Source organism: Hippopotamus amphibius, chromosome 13 (genome assembly GCF_030028045.1).
Source record: "Hippopotamus amphibius kiboko isolate mHipAmp2 chromosome 13, mHipAmp2.hap2, whole genome shotgun sequence".
Classification (NCBI taxonomy): Eukaryota; Metazoa; Chordata; class Mammalia; order Artiodactyla; family Hippopotamidae; genus Hippopotamus; species Hippopotamus amphibius.
In genome coordinates, this window is record NC_080198.1 from 40,920,030 (window position 1) to 40,936,093 (window position 16,064).

At 40.6% G+C, this 16,064-nt stretch overlaps 1 protein-coding gene across 1 annotated transcript; it reads right to left on the minus strand.

The window, feature by feature from the left end:
• Nucleotides 1–2,954: 2,954 nt before the first annotated feature.
• CCR3 (C-C motif chemokine receptor 3) lies at nucleotides 2,955–15,356 on the minus strand. The gene is made up of 2 exons (XM_057705988.1): nucleotides 15,307–15,356; nucleotides 2,955–4,421 (listed from the first exon to the last, which is right to left on the minus strand). Exon 2 carries the CDS (start codon nucleotides 4,408–4,410, stop codon nucleotides 3,337–3,339), a length of 1,074 nt encoding a protein of 357 aa, XP_057561971.1. The 5' UTR covers nucleotides 4,411–4,421; nucleotides 15,307–15,356; the 3' UTR covers nucleotides 2,955–3,336.
• Between the last annotated feature and the right edge of the window lie 708 nt (nucleotides 15,357–16,064).

Here is a 16,064-nt window from a genome sequence, read left to right on the forward strand (position 1 = left end):
CAAAAAAGACAAAAAGTAACTTCAAAGTTTCCTAGCCAAATTGAGACTCGTGTTGCGTGGTTTAGTGTTCCAAAGTTCACATCCTGTGCTGCTCATGTAGGGTTGAATTGAGGTAGGACCTTTCAGACAGGGGTGAAGGTAAGAAAAATCAAGGCCAGTCACCAGCGGTCGAGGCCTGATGGCATGGGTGGCCAAGAGCATGTACATCCCTTCTCTAACCATTTGATTAGGATGTGAAATGTTCTGGAAATGGAATGTTTTCTGGTCTTACAGTGGAAGTCTCTCTCATTTGGGTTGAGTTTAAGTATTGGCAGCTTTCTTTTTAAGACATGTTTTTGATCTTGGACAGTGTAGGATAGAACAGTGTCCAATTCAATCTGACAGTGAGCCTCCCGAGGGACTTAACTGAGAACATGGCAGGTGCTCTGCAAATGTTTACCAAATGAATGAATGATAAGTGACCAGATAAATGAATGAACACATGAAACTTGAGTATACCTTAGTGAACGATGGGAAATGCACTTGTTCTCATGGCCAGTAGGAGGTGATGCTGTGGAATTGTCCACCAGGCTCCAACATCCTTTTTTTTCACAATGTACTTTGTAGACTTTGAGCATCCAGCTCCTAAAACTTTAGCAAGATCAGAATTTACTTGGGCTATAAGGGGGCTTAGAGATAATCTAACCAGGTCACAGAGTTAATTCATGGCAGAGGGCTTCTTTATTTTTTTTCTTTTTTAATTTAATTTTTATTTTATTTTGGAGTATAGTTGATTTACAATGTTGTGTTAGTTTCAGGTATGCAGCAAAGTGATTCAGTTATACAAACATACATATATATCCATTCTTTTTCAGATTCCTTTCCCATATAGGTTATTACAGAATATTGAGTAGAGTTCCCTGTGCTATATAGTAGATCCTTGTTGGTTATCTATTTTATGTATAGTAGTGCATGTATGTTAATCCCAAGCTCGTAATTTATCCCTTCCCACCACATTTCCCCTTTGGTAACCACAAATTTTTCAAAATCTGTGAGTCTGTTTCTGTTTTGTAAATAAGTTCATTTACATCATTTTTTTTTTAGATTCTACATATAAGTGATATCATATTTGTTTCTCTGACTTACTTTGCTTAGTATGATAATCTCTAGGTCCATCCATGTTGCTGCAAATGGCATTATTTCAGCCTTTTTTATGGGTGAGTAATATTCCATTGCACATACATACCATATCTTCTTTATGCATTCCTTTGTTGATGGACATTTAGGTTGTTTCAAAGTCTTGGCATCGTAAATAGTGCTGCAGTGAACACTGGGATGCATGTATCTTTTCGAATTATGATTTTCTCCAGATATATGCCCATGAGTAGGATTGCTGGATCATATGGCAATTCTATTTTTGGTTTTTAAAGGAGCCTCCATTATGTTTTCTATAGTGGTTGTACCAATTTACATTCCTACCAACAGTGTAGGAGGGTTCCCCTTCCTCCATACCCTCTCTAGCATTTATTTGTAGATGTTTTGATAGTGGTCATTCTGACTGGTGTGAGGTGATACCTCATTGTAGTTTTGATTTGCATTTCTCTACTAATTAGCAATATTGAGCATCTTTTCATGTGCTTTTTGGCCATTTGTATATCTTCTTTGGAGAAATGTCTGTTTCATGGCAGAGGGCTTCTAATCTCTTTATGGCTAGTAGAATGGATATCACATCTGAATAGTAGTCTAGGCTTTTATTTTTTTATATAATTCTATATTGTTGTTTGTTTTTTGAAAAATGTGTTCCCATGTTTCAAAATCCAAAAGATGCAGGAGGGTATTCAGAGAAAGCACCCTCCTTCTCCTGTTCTCTACATGTGCCCCTCCCTAAAGATGATCTCTGTTACTGCTTTCTTTTGTATCCTTTAAGAGGATGGTCAGTGCATCTAAGCACGATGAAAAATTTGTTTTGTTGTTTTTTTTTTTTGACATACTTTCTGTTTTGCCTTTTGTTTTTATTTCAGTGAACCATTTACTGTCCCTGGTGCTTTAACTCTTCCTTCACACTGTCTCTTGGCAAAATTCTTCTCTGCGTGCTCTTGGCACCTCTCTCGGTCAGCCACTGATCTTTCCTTGCCTCCACACTTGCACTTGTCTCCTAACTTACCTCCCTGCATGGTTCTGGGGCCTCTACTCTGTCCTCTATGTGATACCAGATTTGTCTTCCTGACACACCATTTTGATTGCTTTGTTCCCCTTAAGAGGCTTCCCAATAAAGCTTAAGATGCTCTGCCTGAAAATCATCCCCCATCCCAACCTTCCCACCTCATCCTGCTATCCACACATTCGTGCCTTCCCCTCTCACCTTTGTATTGGGTGTTACACTGGCTTAGGGTCCCTTCCCCTAACCCTCTCCCTTTCTAAATCCTGCCTCTCCTTCAGAGACCTACTCAAAAGCCACTTCCTCCATGAAGTCTTCCTCTGTCAGATTCCAGCTGGAAATGGTCTCTTTCCTCCTGGCCCAGGTGTAGCATCGAGTTATTTGTTTCTGTCTTAAATAAACATCCTCTACTATAGGGAAAGTTTCATGGGGGTGAGGATTGTGTTTGTCTTACACAATTTTGCATCCTTCACTTAACCTAAGGCAGTGTTTGTGTATCCTGTTTGTATCACCTAACACACAATTACTGGATGAACAGTGAGACTAGCATAAAAGAGGACAGTGTATGCACATTTCAGGACTCTGGGAAGTTTCTGTGAGCAGGGCCTTTATTCTGTATACTGAAAATACCAAATTGCTCTTCTGTTGAGTTGCTCGTGGGAAATGTGATCATTCAGTGTGAACAGGAGATCTGTTCATTATTAAGAATATTCAAAACAAGTGTGACATGCCATTACAGTACTTGGCAGTACATATGCATAAATTTTTTACAAGTCTTTTCATCAAGGAAGGAAAGAGCTAGGCACGTTAGGAAGTAATGTAATTGATTTATTGTATTTTGTGAAGTATGTTTCATTTATACAATAACTGGCTGAAGTTAAGTTTTAAGATATAAAAAGCTTTACCTGTGTGTAGCTGCATATAGTAACTATGTAACATTCAGGTGCATTAAAATTTATGTAACTCTTGGGAGAATTAAGCAAAGCTCTGCTTCTCAGGGTTGACAGCAAGTCACTGCCCAGCCATTGACTTGGGTAATGACTTTGGGGTGCATGGTTATACTGCCATCATTGTGTATATATTTTAATGTCTTTAAGAGCTTCAGTGTTGCGCTGAAAGTTCGAAGGACTGGTGCAGAGGTCAGTGTGTTTGCTTCTTCTGTCCTGTGCATCTTCTTTAGGCAATGCTCTGCATCTGACCTAAAATACAGCAGAGAGTTCCTGCTCTGTTGATGGGGAGACAGAGCTGGTTCTTTCCAGTTTTTCGCTAGGAAGAAATGGGATGAATTTGCTCAGGTAGATGGCCATATGCCTGTGGAAAAAGTGGCGAAGATGCTTCCGGAACCTTTCGCCAACAAAGGCGTAGATCACAGGGTTGACACAGCAGTGCGTGTAGGCGATCACCTCCGTCACCAGCATGGCCAGGTCCAGCTGTCTGCTCTGCTCACAGTCCGTCTCCAAGTGTATTTGAAAAGCAGAAAGTAGGATAACCAGATTGTAGGGTGTCCAGAAAATAAAGAAGACCACCATGATGACAAAAATGAGCCGGATGGCCTTGTATTTTTTTCTGCTGGGGCATCTCAGCAGTGTTTTAATGATTCCTGAGTAGCAGATGGCCATAACGAGCAGAGGCAGAGCGAGACCAAGGATATTCATCCTCAGAGCATGGAAACGCTTCCAGGCATTTTCTCTGTCCTTCGGGTAAAGAGGACTGCAGAAAGTCTGTCCAAACTGCTCTTGGGGCTCATGGAAGATAAATTCAGGGAGGGCTGCTAGCCCTGCCAGGCCCCAGGTGAAGACGCTGGTGACGATGCCAAAAGTGACCGTCCGGGCTCGAAGGGCAAACACAGCGTGGACGATGGCCAGGTACCGGTCGATGGTCAGGAGGATGATGAAGAAGATCTCGCTGTACAAGCCCATGTAGTAGAGCCCAGAGAGCAGCTTACACATGTGGTGGCCAAAAACCCACTCATTCAGCCCGACATAGTGAATCCAGAACGGCAGAGTAAATAGGAAGAGCAAGTCAGAAATGGCCAAATTGAGCAGGTAAATGTTGGTCATAATGCGGAGCCTCTTGTATTTTGTGAGGATCACCACCACCACTACATTGCCCAGCAGACCAACCGTGAACACCAGGGAATACAGTGGGGGCAGGAACTGGGCCCCCAGCTCCTTGATGTTGCTTTTTTCACATGGCAGTGCCTCCTCATAGTCATAGGGTGTGGTCACAGCAGCTTCACTCCCAGGCTCAATCCCACTGAGTGAGGTTGCCATTTTCCTTGTCCCTGTGGTAGAAGAAGGAAGAAGCAACCCCACAATTAGCCATGACCACTCCTTGTGACCCACACCAGTTGGTTTATTCATTTACTCAGTAAAACCACACAGGATGAACAGCCTATACATTCTTTAGTGTGTGTTTCCAAAGGTGTATCAGAGATGCTATGGGGAGAGACGTCAGGAATGAAAGATCTAATGTTTTGAAAGTCAGCATGGGAAAGGAAACAGAAACATTGTGGGTGGTGGTGAAGAGTGAGAATGTTGATTTCTGAAAGCATTTGAAAGAAGAAATACAAAACAGGAAGAGACAGGTTGGGTAATGGTAACAATGATATTATCATCGTTTTATTATTACTTTATCTTTTAAGGCATTTTGCATTTTATGTTTTATGGTTTATATATAACTTTCAAGATCATCTTACCTATTTAAAAACCAAATGCTAATAATAGTAATAGGAGTAGTAATAATGATAATAATGGTCATTATCATTAGAAATAACTGCCTCCTCTCCATGGCTCCATAACAGTGTGCTGTTCATCATAGCTAATGGGGAAATTGAACCTTGAAAAAATTTAATAGTTAGCGTTAAATCCTCTAGTAAGTAATTGCAAAAGTTCAGGCTAAATCTTCAGTATCTGTGTCTAGTTCTGTCATCACTAGATTCAAGTGCAGTGATTTTTTAACTTAATTAATTTATTGGCTGCATTGGGTCTTTGTTGCTGCACATGGGCTTTCTTTAGTTGCAGCGAGCAGGAGCTGCTCTTCATTGTGGGGCGCGGGCTCCTCATTGCAGTGGTTTCTCTTGTTGCAGAGCACGGGCTCTAGGCACGTGGGCTTCAGCAGTTGCAGCACATGGGCTCAATAGTTGTGGCACACGGGCTCAATAGTTGTGGTGCATGGGCTTAGTTGCTCCGTGGCATGTGGGATCTTCCTGGAGCAGGGATCGAACCCGTGTCCCCCTGCATTGGCAGGCAGATTCTTAACCACTCCTCCACCTAGGAAGTCCCTCAAGTGCAGTGATTTCTAACTTTTGAAGATGTAGCTATTGTAATAATTACTAACTATTGTAACAACTATAAGCAGCATTCCCTTTTCCTGTTCTGACAATGTGGACATAAGCCAGTCCCCATGTGCCTACAGCAGACCCTTTAGAACTTCTTCTTCATAAAGGAACTGAGTGTAGGCTAATGGGACTTCTTATTAGATCTGATGCTTTTTAGAACAAGATCCCTAGGGCCAGTGCCTGCTTTTCTTAAGATTACAGACTTGGCTGGAGAAGAAGGAAAAACAGACAAGGGAGGAGTCCACGAAGGACAGTTAATCCCCACACTGCCTCTTCAGAAGGAGTCCTACTAACTTTCTCCTTTCTGTGAAGGCACAGTGTGAGGTCATGAATGTATGTCAACAGGTATTTCTCAAGGCAAGTCTTAGAAATTCAATAATCGGAGTCAACGGCAAGGATTGTTTTTGCTTCTTAAGAGAATACCTGGGACCCCAAAGGTCAGCACCTGTCAGGGTTCTGTGTCATCCAAGTGAGAGTAGAGAGTGGGGAGACACAGGAGCCATTCCTGGCCGTTCTGCTTGCCAGCAATAGGACTTGGACAAGCCTTTAGCTCTGAGCCTCGTTTACTCATCTACAAAATAAGTATTATGATAGTACCCAAGGTTGCGGTGAGCATCAAATCAGAGCGTCTACATGAGATCACATTTTAAACTAGAAAAAAAAAACTGTAAAATTGGTCAGAAGCAGAAGTTAAAGAGTGGCAATGAAGAGCCCTTTCATATGAAATCAGGAAAAAGTAGGTGCGTTGGATAGAACTTGATCTGTTTTCATAGCTCTGTCCTGGTACGTCATCTACTGATCAGTGACACATTCAAGCTTTTGAGGTGAAAAATGGAATTGAGGAACAACTGATTTGTATGATCGTATCAGCATTCTTATTCCTAGTGGCGTAATCCACAGCAGCTGAGAAAAAATACCCATCACTTTGTCTGTTACGCATTTTCAATCATGGCAGTGTCTCTCTACACCTTCATGTCTAAAGCAGGAAGGGAACAGAGCCTCTGCTCACCATTAATTATTTGTATTTTCTTTCCTTTTCTCCCAGACGGATCTAAAAATATGTCAAACTTTTAAAAAAAATTTCACTGAAGTTTTGTTCAACTTGAGGATCATCTTTAATTCATGTGTCACTTCCGTAAATCCAACATGATCAGTATAAGGTTATAGACTCTTGCGGGGCGGGGGGGTGGGGGTGGGTGGCGCTATGCTGCAAAGCGCAGGGAAGCAAGCAAGTTCTGTAGAGTCAGAAGCCAAGCCCTTGATTATTAGTTACATAGGGTCAGAGTTACGAAAACATACGGGGTTTTTACCTGTCTGCAGTTCTAATCACAGTCCTTGCAGTTTGGAAAAATGATACAGTAATAATAAACAACATAAAAGAAAAGAAAAGAAAGGAGGGGAGGAGGGAGGCGGGAAGGGAGGAAGGAGGCGGGAAGGGAGGAAGGAAGGAATCACCCCAGATCTCACCATGATGAGTTTACCACCAATAGCATTTCCCTATGTAGATACGCATACATGGACACGAAGTTTTACAAAAATTGAGATGATACTCCTTTGGCTGGTTCACTAAAATTGCTCATAGTACAACTCAGCCATGCATGTAAATGAAGTTTCTTTAGTCTCCAAAACTATTTGGATCTCTGTTACTAGCTTCCCACCTGCCGGGTAGCAGGAAAAAGTATTCACAAATTTTAGTCCCAAGTGGTTTAAATTTAGTCTGATCCATCCATTCATTTGAATGATGACTTTAGCTTTTACTCATCCTCTGTTGCCAGCTTATAATTTCAGTTCCTTGTCTTCTCTCATTGGTCCTTTCTAAGATGGCAGTGTCGATATGGCGGAAGGGCTGGCATGACTTGATGCATGGGCAGAGGGAGAAGGGGGTACCCTAGTCTCCTGTTGGTACTAGATTTATGTTGCTGATGTCTGCTGAGGGGAGTCAACCTAGTCCCAACCCTGAGCCTTGTGCTGGCATCTGCTGCAGTGATTTGTAGCTAATGGCCTGAGGATCCATTCATTCTCAGTCCTCCCCAGGCACAGTGACCTCTCCCATGTGATGGAGTGTTCCCTCAGCTTTGGCTGTAATGAAGAACCACATCTCCATCAGGTTTCTGGCCCAGGCTGTGCTCTTTCTTCTGAACTGGCAGGCACCCAGGCAGGCATGCTCCTCCTTGACTCCATGTCTATGCCATGTACAAACAAAGGGACACGCAAAACTGCAAATCAGATCTATTTTCTGCCTGACCACCAACTTAACTGCGCTGGCCACCTCATGTGGGTAAGAGGTGCCTTGCAGAGAGACATCCTCTTGGGGTCCCCCCAATTTATCAGACAGCCCTCCACACACACACCCCCAACTCTGGTCAAAGCCTGGAGGGAAGAGATAGGGACACATAGATGTGACTGCTTCCTTCCATGGCCTCTTTTCTCACAACTCCTGGACTCAGAAGGAGAGGAGCTCTCTCCCTGCCATTCTTGTCTGACCAGATCTAACTAAATATACAAGTATATGCAGCCTTCATTTATACTGTGGTAAGTGGTATGAGGTAATAGATACCTCGTAATTTCATAATTTCACATTCACCAGTGTAAAACTGTAATGAATGTTGCAAAGTTGAATTGAAAAGAAGTATTTAGAATTGGAGACCCTTCTTTAGAAAATATATTTATAAGTTTGAAATGCCATTTTAATTATCAAAAAAAACGTAATGATGATACTCAATGCTGGTAAGTTTGCAGTGAACCTTATTGCTGGAGTAGTTATTCACTGCTGATGCAATATAACTTGTTTTAATAAATTTTATATATAACAGAGACAATCAAGACACATGGCTTTGATCCATAGTTCTAATCCTGGGAATGTACCCTAAGGGGAAAAGGTTGACTAAACCAATACATAATGTGCACAAAGATGTTCACTGTGGCATTGTTTTCATAGTAGAAAAACAAGAAATGGGAACAATCTAAATGTTTGACACATGAAGGATATTTTGAATAAATTGTAGTCCATTTACACTATAGATTATTATATAGTCGTTAAAACTAGTTTTGGATACCAGATAGAATCACAGACAAATGTTTATAAAATGAAGAGAATGTAAAGTGTGTAAACGAAGATTACAACATGAAATTATGTGTACATATAAAAGCCAACAGGCAAAGAAAAAGGCAACAGACAAATAATCAAAATAGTTGTGGGAGGTAGGTGGATTATCATTTTTAAAGCTGTAAAATTTAAAAATGTTTCTATAGTCCCTTATCAAATACACTGTCATTGAAAGCTAGTGTTTTTAGGCAGGGACTGCTGGAAGATTTGGCAGACACATTTTCTAACGGTAATTGGGTTGAAAACCTAGGCAAATTACAAGATGAAGGGTGGTTAACTCATTAGAACTTGAAACCACAAACTGAGATCTAAGAACTTGAAGAGGGCACACTAGGTAAAGCATTTGAATTTTGTTTTGAAATTTAGAGATCTTAGTAGCTAGGTTCTCCCCTTTGATCTTGGGTGGAACTGACATACAACCACTCAGACTGGGGGAGGGGAGGCGTCTTTTAGGGTCTTGAGACAGGTCGGCTGGGGCTCAGCCAGCCTCCACAGGAAGAGTGAGACAGCCTTTCCGATGACTACGGTGGGCGCCTTCCTGTGGACAGGTGGGCTGCGAGGACACCAGCTCCCAGGATGCCTCCAAATCATTCGCTGTGTGATACTCTTACGCCCACATTTCCTCTTCTTCCCACTCAGCGATTCTTAGTGCCTTTGGCAAATTCTGTACTTGGAGGATATTCACAGGGCCCCTGCTCTTCTCTTGCTGGGCCAGCCTTTCAGCCTGTGTAGCTGGACACTGTGCTTAAATATCCAGAGTGAACATCAGAAGGCCACCCCCCGGGGTTTACAGTAGTTCAAACCTTCCTATCTTTGAAGATGTGGAGACCATTTTTCTGGACCCTCAACCACCTCCCCAAATGCAAGCCAGAACCCCTTCTAATAAGAATCCACTCAAAGAGTCTTATTAAATTCTGAAGACACCCCAAATCAAATCAGTGCACTGGGCATCCAGCTCCTTGGTCCTGAGCCCCAGCCAGCACAGTGCCTCTGAATAGAATAAATATTTATTTCTCAGCATGGATCAAATAATGCATGATATCATCAGAAGCTTTCTTTGTATGATGCGGGTTTTTTTTTTTCCCACTTATTGTCAACAACCACCTGGGAAGGAAAAAATACTGAGAAGAAAACGTCTCTGAGTTCAGGAAGTTTACGTTCTTTACACATAACTAATATGAGATGAGTCAGTAATAACTGTGCCTTCCTTAGGCCAGCACTTTATACAGGCTTGCTTGTCCTCACAGCTTTGCAAGGAAAGTTTCTATATCCCCATTTCATAGATGAGCAAACAGAGGCTTAGCAAGGTTCAGTCACTATTCCGTTCATGCATGGAAGGGTGGGACTCTATGTCTCCAGAGCCCCCACTGTTGTTGCCTTAGGGTTCCATTTAGTAAGGGCCTCCACACCCCAGGATTACATAAGTGTTTATATATATATTAGTGTCTTTATGGTTCCATTTTTATACATGCACATCACTAATACATTTTAGTTTGGTTTGATATATGGCATGATGTGCATTTCTGTTTTATTTCTCTATAAAATGGTTGACCAATTTAAAGACACTGTGTGTTGAATAACTCTCTCTCCCCCTTGGGCTGGAAACATCATCTTTGCCATATATTCCTTCATGTTCCTGATTCTGCGTGTGTGCTTTACATGCCATTGATCTTTGATTTATGTGCCAGAAACACTCTTTTAATTACTGTAGATTTATTAGATTATTTATATAAATTATCTAATTATACAACCTCCTTTCGTTATTCATTTCCCAGTATGTCTTATCTGTTAGAGCCATTTGTCCCAGTAAGATAAACTTTTGGGTCACTTGGTTAGTTACTTACAAAAACATAATTTTGAGTGGAATTTTTTTATATTTGTAAATAGGTTTAGGAAGAGTTGATAACTTTACATATCAAGCTTTTATATCTGGGAACATGCTATGTCTGCTTACTCTGCTTAACCATAGGGCTTTAAGTTATTGGTCTTGCATGTTTCTTTTTAAATTTTTATCTACCTTTATTCTGAGGTTACTGTGAATGGTATATTTTTCCCTAACAAATTTTCTAACCAATTGTTGGTAGTATGAAAGAAAATTATTTTATATATTTTAAGCTGATTACCTTCCTTACTGATTTTTATCCTTTAGGACTCCTAGATAGATAATCATATTATCTTCGAAGTAGTGATAAGATTATATCCTCCTTTCTGCTATTTCTCGTTTGTCTCTCTCACCTTACTGCTTTGACTGGAACTTCCACAGTGATGTTGGATAATAGTGCTGTTAGTATGTTTGTCTGGTTCTTGATTATAATTGGACATCCTCCCCCAACCTTACAAAGTTCCCAAAGTACAAAAAAGATACTATTAATTTGAAATTCATTTTATTCTAGAACTTTGCTGAAGTGAAAAACTGTCATGCCTGTGATGAAGAGTGCTGATCCCTGACAGTAGCGGGAGCTTGGTTAAAACCAGGCATGTCCAATAGAAGGCCACATGCTGAATGATATCCCAGTTTAGTAATGTCACTAATCTGGTGGGTGGGTGGAGTGTGTGTGTGTGTGTCTGTGTAAGTGCTTAATCTCTTTGAGGCGATCAGCCTCTCAGGTGAACTTGGTAAATCACCTAAAGAATATAGAGAAAAGAGCAAGGGTGAAGTCACTGCTTACCATCCTGAATCCGCCTGTCCATCTGGAAGAGCTCTGCCCACAGGTGACTCCTGATGGTGATCATTCCTGCAGGACCACCTGCTGTTAAGATCAGTCTCCATGCCTAAGGACCTAGATACTTTTGGTTTCAGGGGTACTTGGTGCCAAGGAATCATAGTCGTAAGATTATCTTGCTTATATATCCTTGGTCCTCCTAAGTCTAGGATAATGATTCAGTTCCTGAGTCTGAAGAAATGACCGTGTGACCTAGAGCAAGTAGGTTAACCTCTCTGTGCCTTAGAATGTTTATGTGTAACCTGGTGATAAGAAGAGCTCATGGGGTTCTCCAGTCATTCATTCAGCAAATACTTATTAGCACCTGTTATGCCAGGCACTGTTCCAGGCACACAGGCACATCAGTGAACAGAATAGACAAAACTCTTTAACCTCATGAAGCTTATATTCTAGTCGGGGAATAATAGATAACTAAAAACTACAGTGTTTCAGGTGGTTATGAGTGCTACAGAGAGAGATAAAGTAGAAGATGAGGGAAGGCAGTAGGATGGAGTTGGAGAAGTACAGTTTTAAATTGGAGGGGGTCAACATGGAGCTTGTAAAATGACATTTGAGAAAAGTCTTGAGGGAGGTGACGGAGCGAGGTTATAGAAAACGCAGTGATTGGTATCCAGTAATCTTTTAACAAGACATTTCAGCTTTCATTAAAATATTTAGTTACAGTAAATGAGAACTTTGAATTTCTACAAATGTTTTGAATCTCAACCAAATTAAATAACCTAATAGGAACCCAAGAGTATATGAATCCACTGCTTACTGACATCCCAATGAAGAATCGCCGAGGTTAGATTATGTTTCACAAAGATGACAGGAATAGATAGATAGATAGATAGATAGATAGATAGATAGGTAGATAGGTAGATAGGCAGGCTGCACCCTCCTAAATTTTTTGAATCTGTTTACTGAGTTACATCCCTCCAACTTCCTTAAGCTTAAGTGAGAAGAAAAGAGGAAATTTAGGGGTTGAACTAAGAGTATCCTCAATTGCAGCCTCTTTAGAAGCCAACCCCAGAGCTAATTCAGTCTTCGTCTATATTAATAGATCATCCAGAACAAAGGAAATATACCCATCTGATTCTCCATCTGTCCCTTCATTTATTCATCTAATTACATATCCATCTAGCTCCTTAAACAGCTTCCCACGTACACAGTTTTAAGCCAGTTCTCTCCCCCCACTTCACTTCTTTCCACAAAGAACCTGGGATAGTCAGAAAAAATAATTATCAGGTACAGCACTACCCAATAGAACTTTTCTACAGTGATCGAATGTTCTGTATCTGTGCTGTTCAATAAAGCACATACACGCCATATGTCTTTTGAGCACTTGAAATGTGGCTGCTGCTGTTGAAGAACTGAACTTTTCATTTTATTTAAATTTAATTAAGTTGAATTGGAATCGCCACATGTGGCAAGTAGTCACCATATTGCACAGTGCAGGGCTAAATGCCCCATATAGTGCCCGACAAGTAATGGCTGCTTAGTAAATGCTTCTTAAATGAATAGAAGAATGGAACAGAATTATTTTACCTTGCTTTTCACTTTTCAGACTGTACATTTGAAATATTAGGTTCTGTCCCAGGTACCACATTTTAAGAGGGTTAATATCAACCTGGAGCATAGGACAGGCTAGGATGATAAAGGTCCAGAAACATCAGCCATAGTTGGCAGAACTTGGAATGTTTTGTATGAAAAATAAAAGTCTTCAGATTTATTTTAGTTTCTTTTCTTTTTCTTTTTATTCCAATATTAGTACCTATTTGATCTGGACCAAAGTTTTCTAATCTTTTTTTTTTAAATCAAAGAATTGAATTAAGCACTGTTTTGAGTTCCTTTGAGATGGGAAAGTCTATGATGTGATAGCTTTTCCTTTAGAAGAGGGAGTAGGCTCTCCAGAGAGCAGAAGTTTGATGGTGTTGGAGGAAACTACATTCAGTCACACATGGGGAAGAACTTTCTGAGAACGAAGTTGTGCAGGAACGGAATGGACTGCCTTGTGAGCCAGTAAGCCCCCTCCCTGGAAATACACAAGAACCTCTCAAGGTTGAAATCATGAATAAATGCAGTCTTTTTCCCAGCTGCAGATATCTCCTAGCCTTTGTATTTTAGAGCAGCACGTGGGCTCTTCCACAGCTGCCAATCATTATTATTAGTTATTAGAGCAAAGATTACACGCCATTCTTGGAGTGTAGTCAGTTAAGTGACTTGGTTTCATCCACCTGCCAAGTGACTTTGGATATTTTTACCAACTTCCCTGTTCAAAGATTAGATTTACTCTTTATATTCCTGTAGCAGGTGTTTCCAACGTGGCTGATTTTTAGCGTTTGTATACAGGCTATGTTATTTAGTTGAAAGAGATGATCATGAAGAATTGTTTTATGGGGAAATTATGCCTGTGCAACCAAAATAACATGGTTGGGGTGTTCAGCATACTAGAGGGTCAGCTTCCTGGCCCCTGGTATTTCCACCTACGCGTGTGCCTTGGAGAGAGAACCGCTGCCTCTTTTCCAGGCCCCATGTTTGTTACAGTTGATATTACACTTGTATGCTTGTTTGTATTCTAATACTTAAAATTTTATACCCTGCAGCTAGTTCCATGTGGCTAAAAATTATTTGAAAATATAATTTGTGACAGCTTCAACATATTGTATATTTATGATCATTTAATTGTTGTCTTACTGTTGTGTGATTGTTTCCAATTTGCACCTTTACAAATAATACTGCAGTAAACATCTTTGTCTGTACTTTTTATTTCCTTAAAGTAGATTTCCCAAAACTCAATTTCTACCTCTAGTCATATTTCTAAGGCTCTTGATGCATTTTGCCAAATTGCTTCCAGAAGGTGTGTAGCAAAAAATATAATAGTAGGTAATGGTGCCAGTCTCAGCAAGCATCCATTAATAATACAGAGATCTAAAAGAAAAAAATTACTTGGCCAATTTTACTGGCAACAAGGATGTCATTATTTATGTAACTAACAATTACTGAGGGTTTTTTCTTAGCTGCAATTATTAGTCATTCGTATTTCCTTTTCTGTGAATTATCTGTTTGTGCCCTTTACCCATTTTATTCTGCTGGGTATATCTGCTTTTTTCTAATTAAGTCATACAGTTCTTCCCCTAGGAGAAGTAACTCAGTCTGCATAGTTCATGGTAATCATCACCATTTTCTGAAAAGAGCTACAGATACACTTCAACGCTTATCACTTCCATGTACGAAAGACCCCATATTCCCCTCGCCTCCCCTCAAAACACTTGTCAAACAACAGTTAACTTTCATCCCCAACCAGTCGAAGGTTTTCCAGAAAATTAGGAAGGCTTTCTATTCCTACCCGCTAATATAGATCCAAGAAAAGCTAACAGTCAACTCTGTAGATCCAGATAAAAAGACACTAAATCAGCTGAACAGCTGATTCATCTAATAGCCTGACAGTGGATTTCAATGAAAAATTGAAATATAGATGTATATATACAAAACAAATATGTACACACACACATATGTCAATTATACTTTCACTGAATGTTTCTTACAAATCAATATCAGTAACACAAAACTACTAAATGTAAACCTTTCGGAGTGGTCATCCTCTCAATAGTTGAGAATTTATGAAAGCACAGGGTAGGCAACATGGACACAGTCGTGCACATGTTGACTGAAGAGGATAAAAGGCCAAGTTTGGATGAGTGGAAGAGGCAAACGCATCATGGTACAGGTGAGAGAAAGGCAGAATGGGAGAAAGCAGGAATTAAAATGGACATATTTCACAATCTACTCTCCCACTTTGGCCCCATACTACCCACTGTATTGCAGCGGGCCTCCTTCTCTACCTCCTCTATCCAGGAGCACTCCTGCGAGGTATTGCTTCCACCTGCCTAGACCCCCCACTCCATCTCCTTTTTCCTAGGAAGCTGACAATCTACCTGGAAACCTCTCCTGAATAAACAACTTCTGTTGCATTTAATAAGTTCTCGCCCAGATGAGAACAGAAAGAAGACAGTGGTACCTGCTAATTTAGCAAAGTCCTTTATGCGTCCAGTGATAGCTTAGGTCTTGCCACTCATGAAACGGAGATACCATCTGATACCACCAGAGACATTAGTAAGTAAGGAAGCAGCACAGCTTCCTGTTTCAAATAGGCTTACTTCTCCGGTTTTGCAAATTTTTAAAAAGATAATCGAGCTTAAGGGCAGTTCTTCTTTTCTATGATTGAGATCACACACTAAGCACTCAGTTGAGTAATCCTTGAGATGAACGCTGTTGATGTTTAGCAGCTATTTTAGGGTTTCTGCCTTCCCTTGGAATTGCCTATTGTTTTGGAAGGGGGAATAATTTTTGAATAAGCGTGGCTTTGACCTTAGAGGAGACAGGATAAAAAATGAAATTGGGATTTCCTTGTAAAGAAAGACTGATGACTATGGAATCACCTAATTATTCTGCAGAGCTCATTGGGAGACTTCGATGAGGCAAGCTGTAGTACAGGTTTAGATAATCCAAGAAGACCTGAACTTGAATTTCATTGGGGTGCCCACAGCTGCATGACCTTGGGTTAATCCTTTAATCTTCCTGGACCTAAGCTTTCTCATCTGTCAGCTGGGAATAATAATAACTACATCATAGGGTTGCCATGGAACTAACTAAGATAAATATGTAAAAAGGCTCCGTGGACTCTCCACAGCTAAGCAAGCGTAAGGGGTGGTAGAACACCACTGTGACATAAGCCTCACAGGGCAGAGCCGTGTGCGTGCTCTATGTGCTGATGTG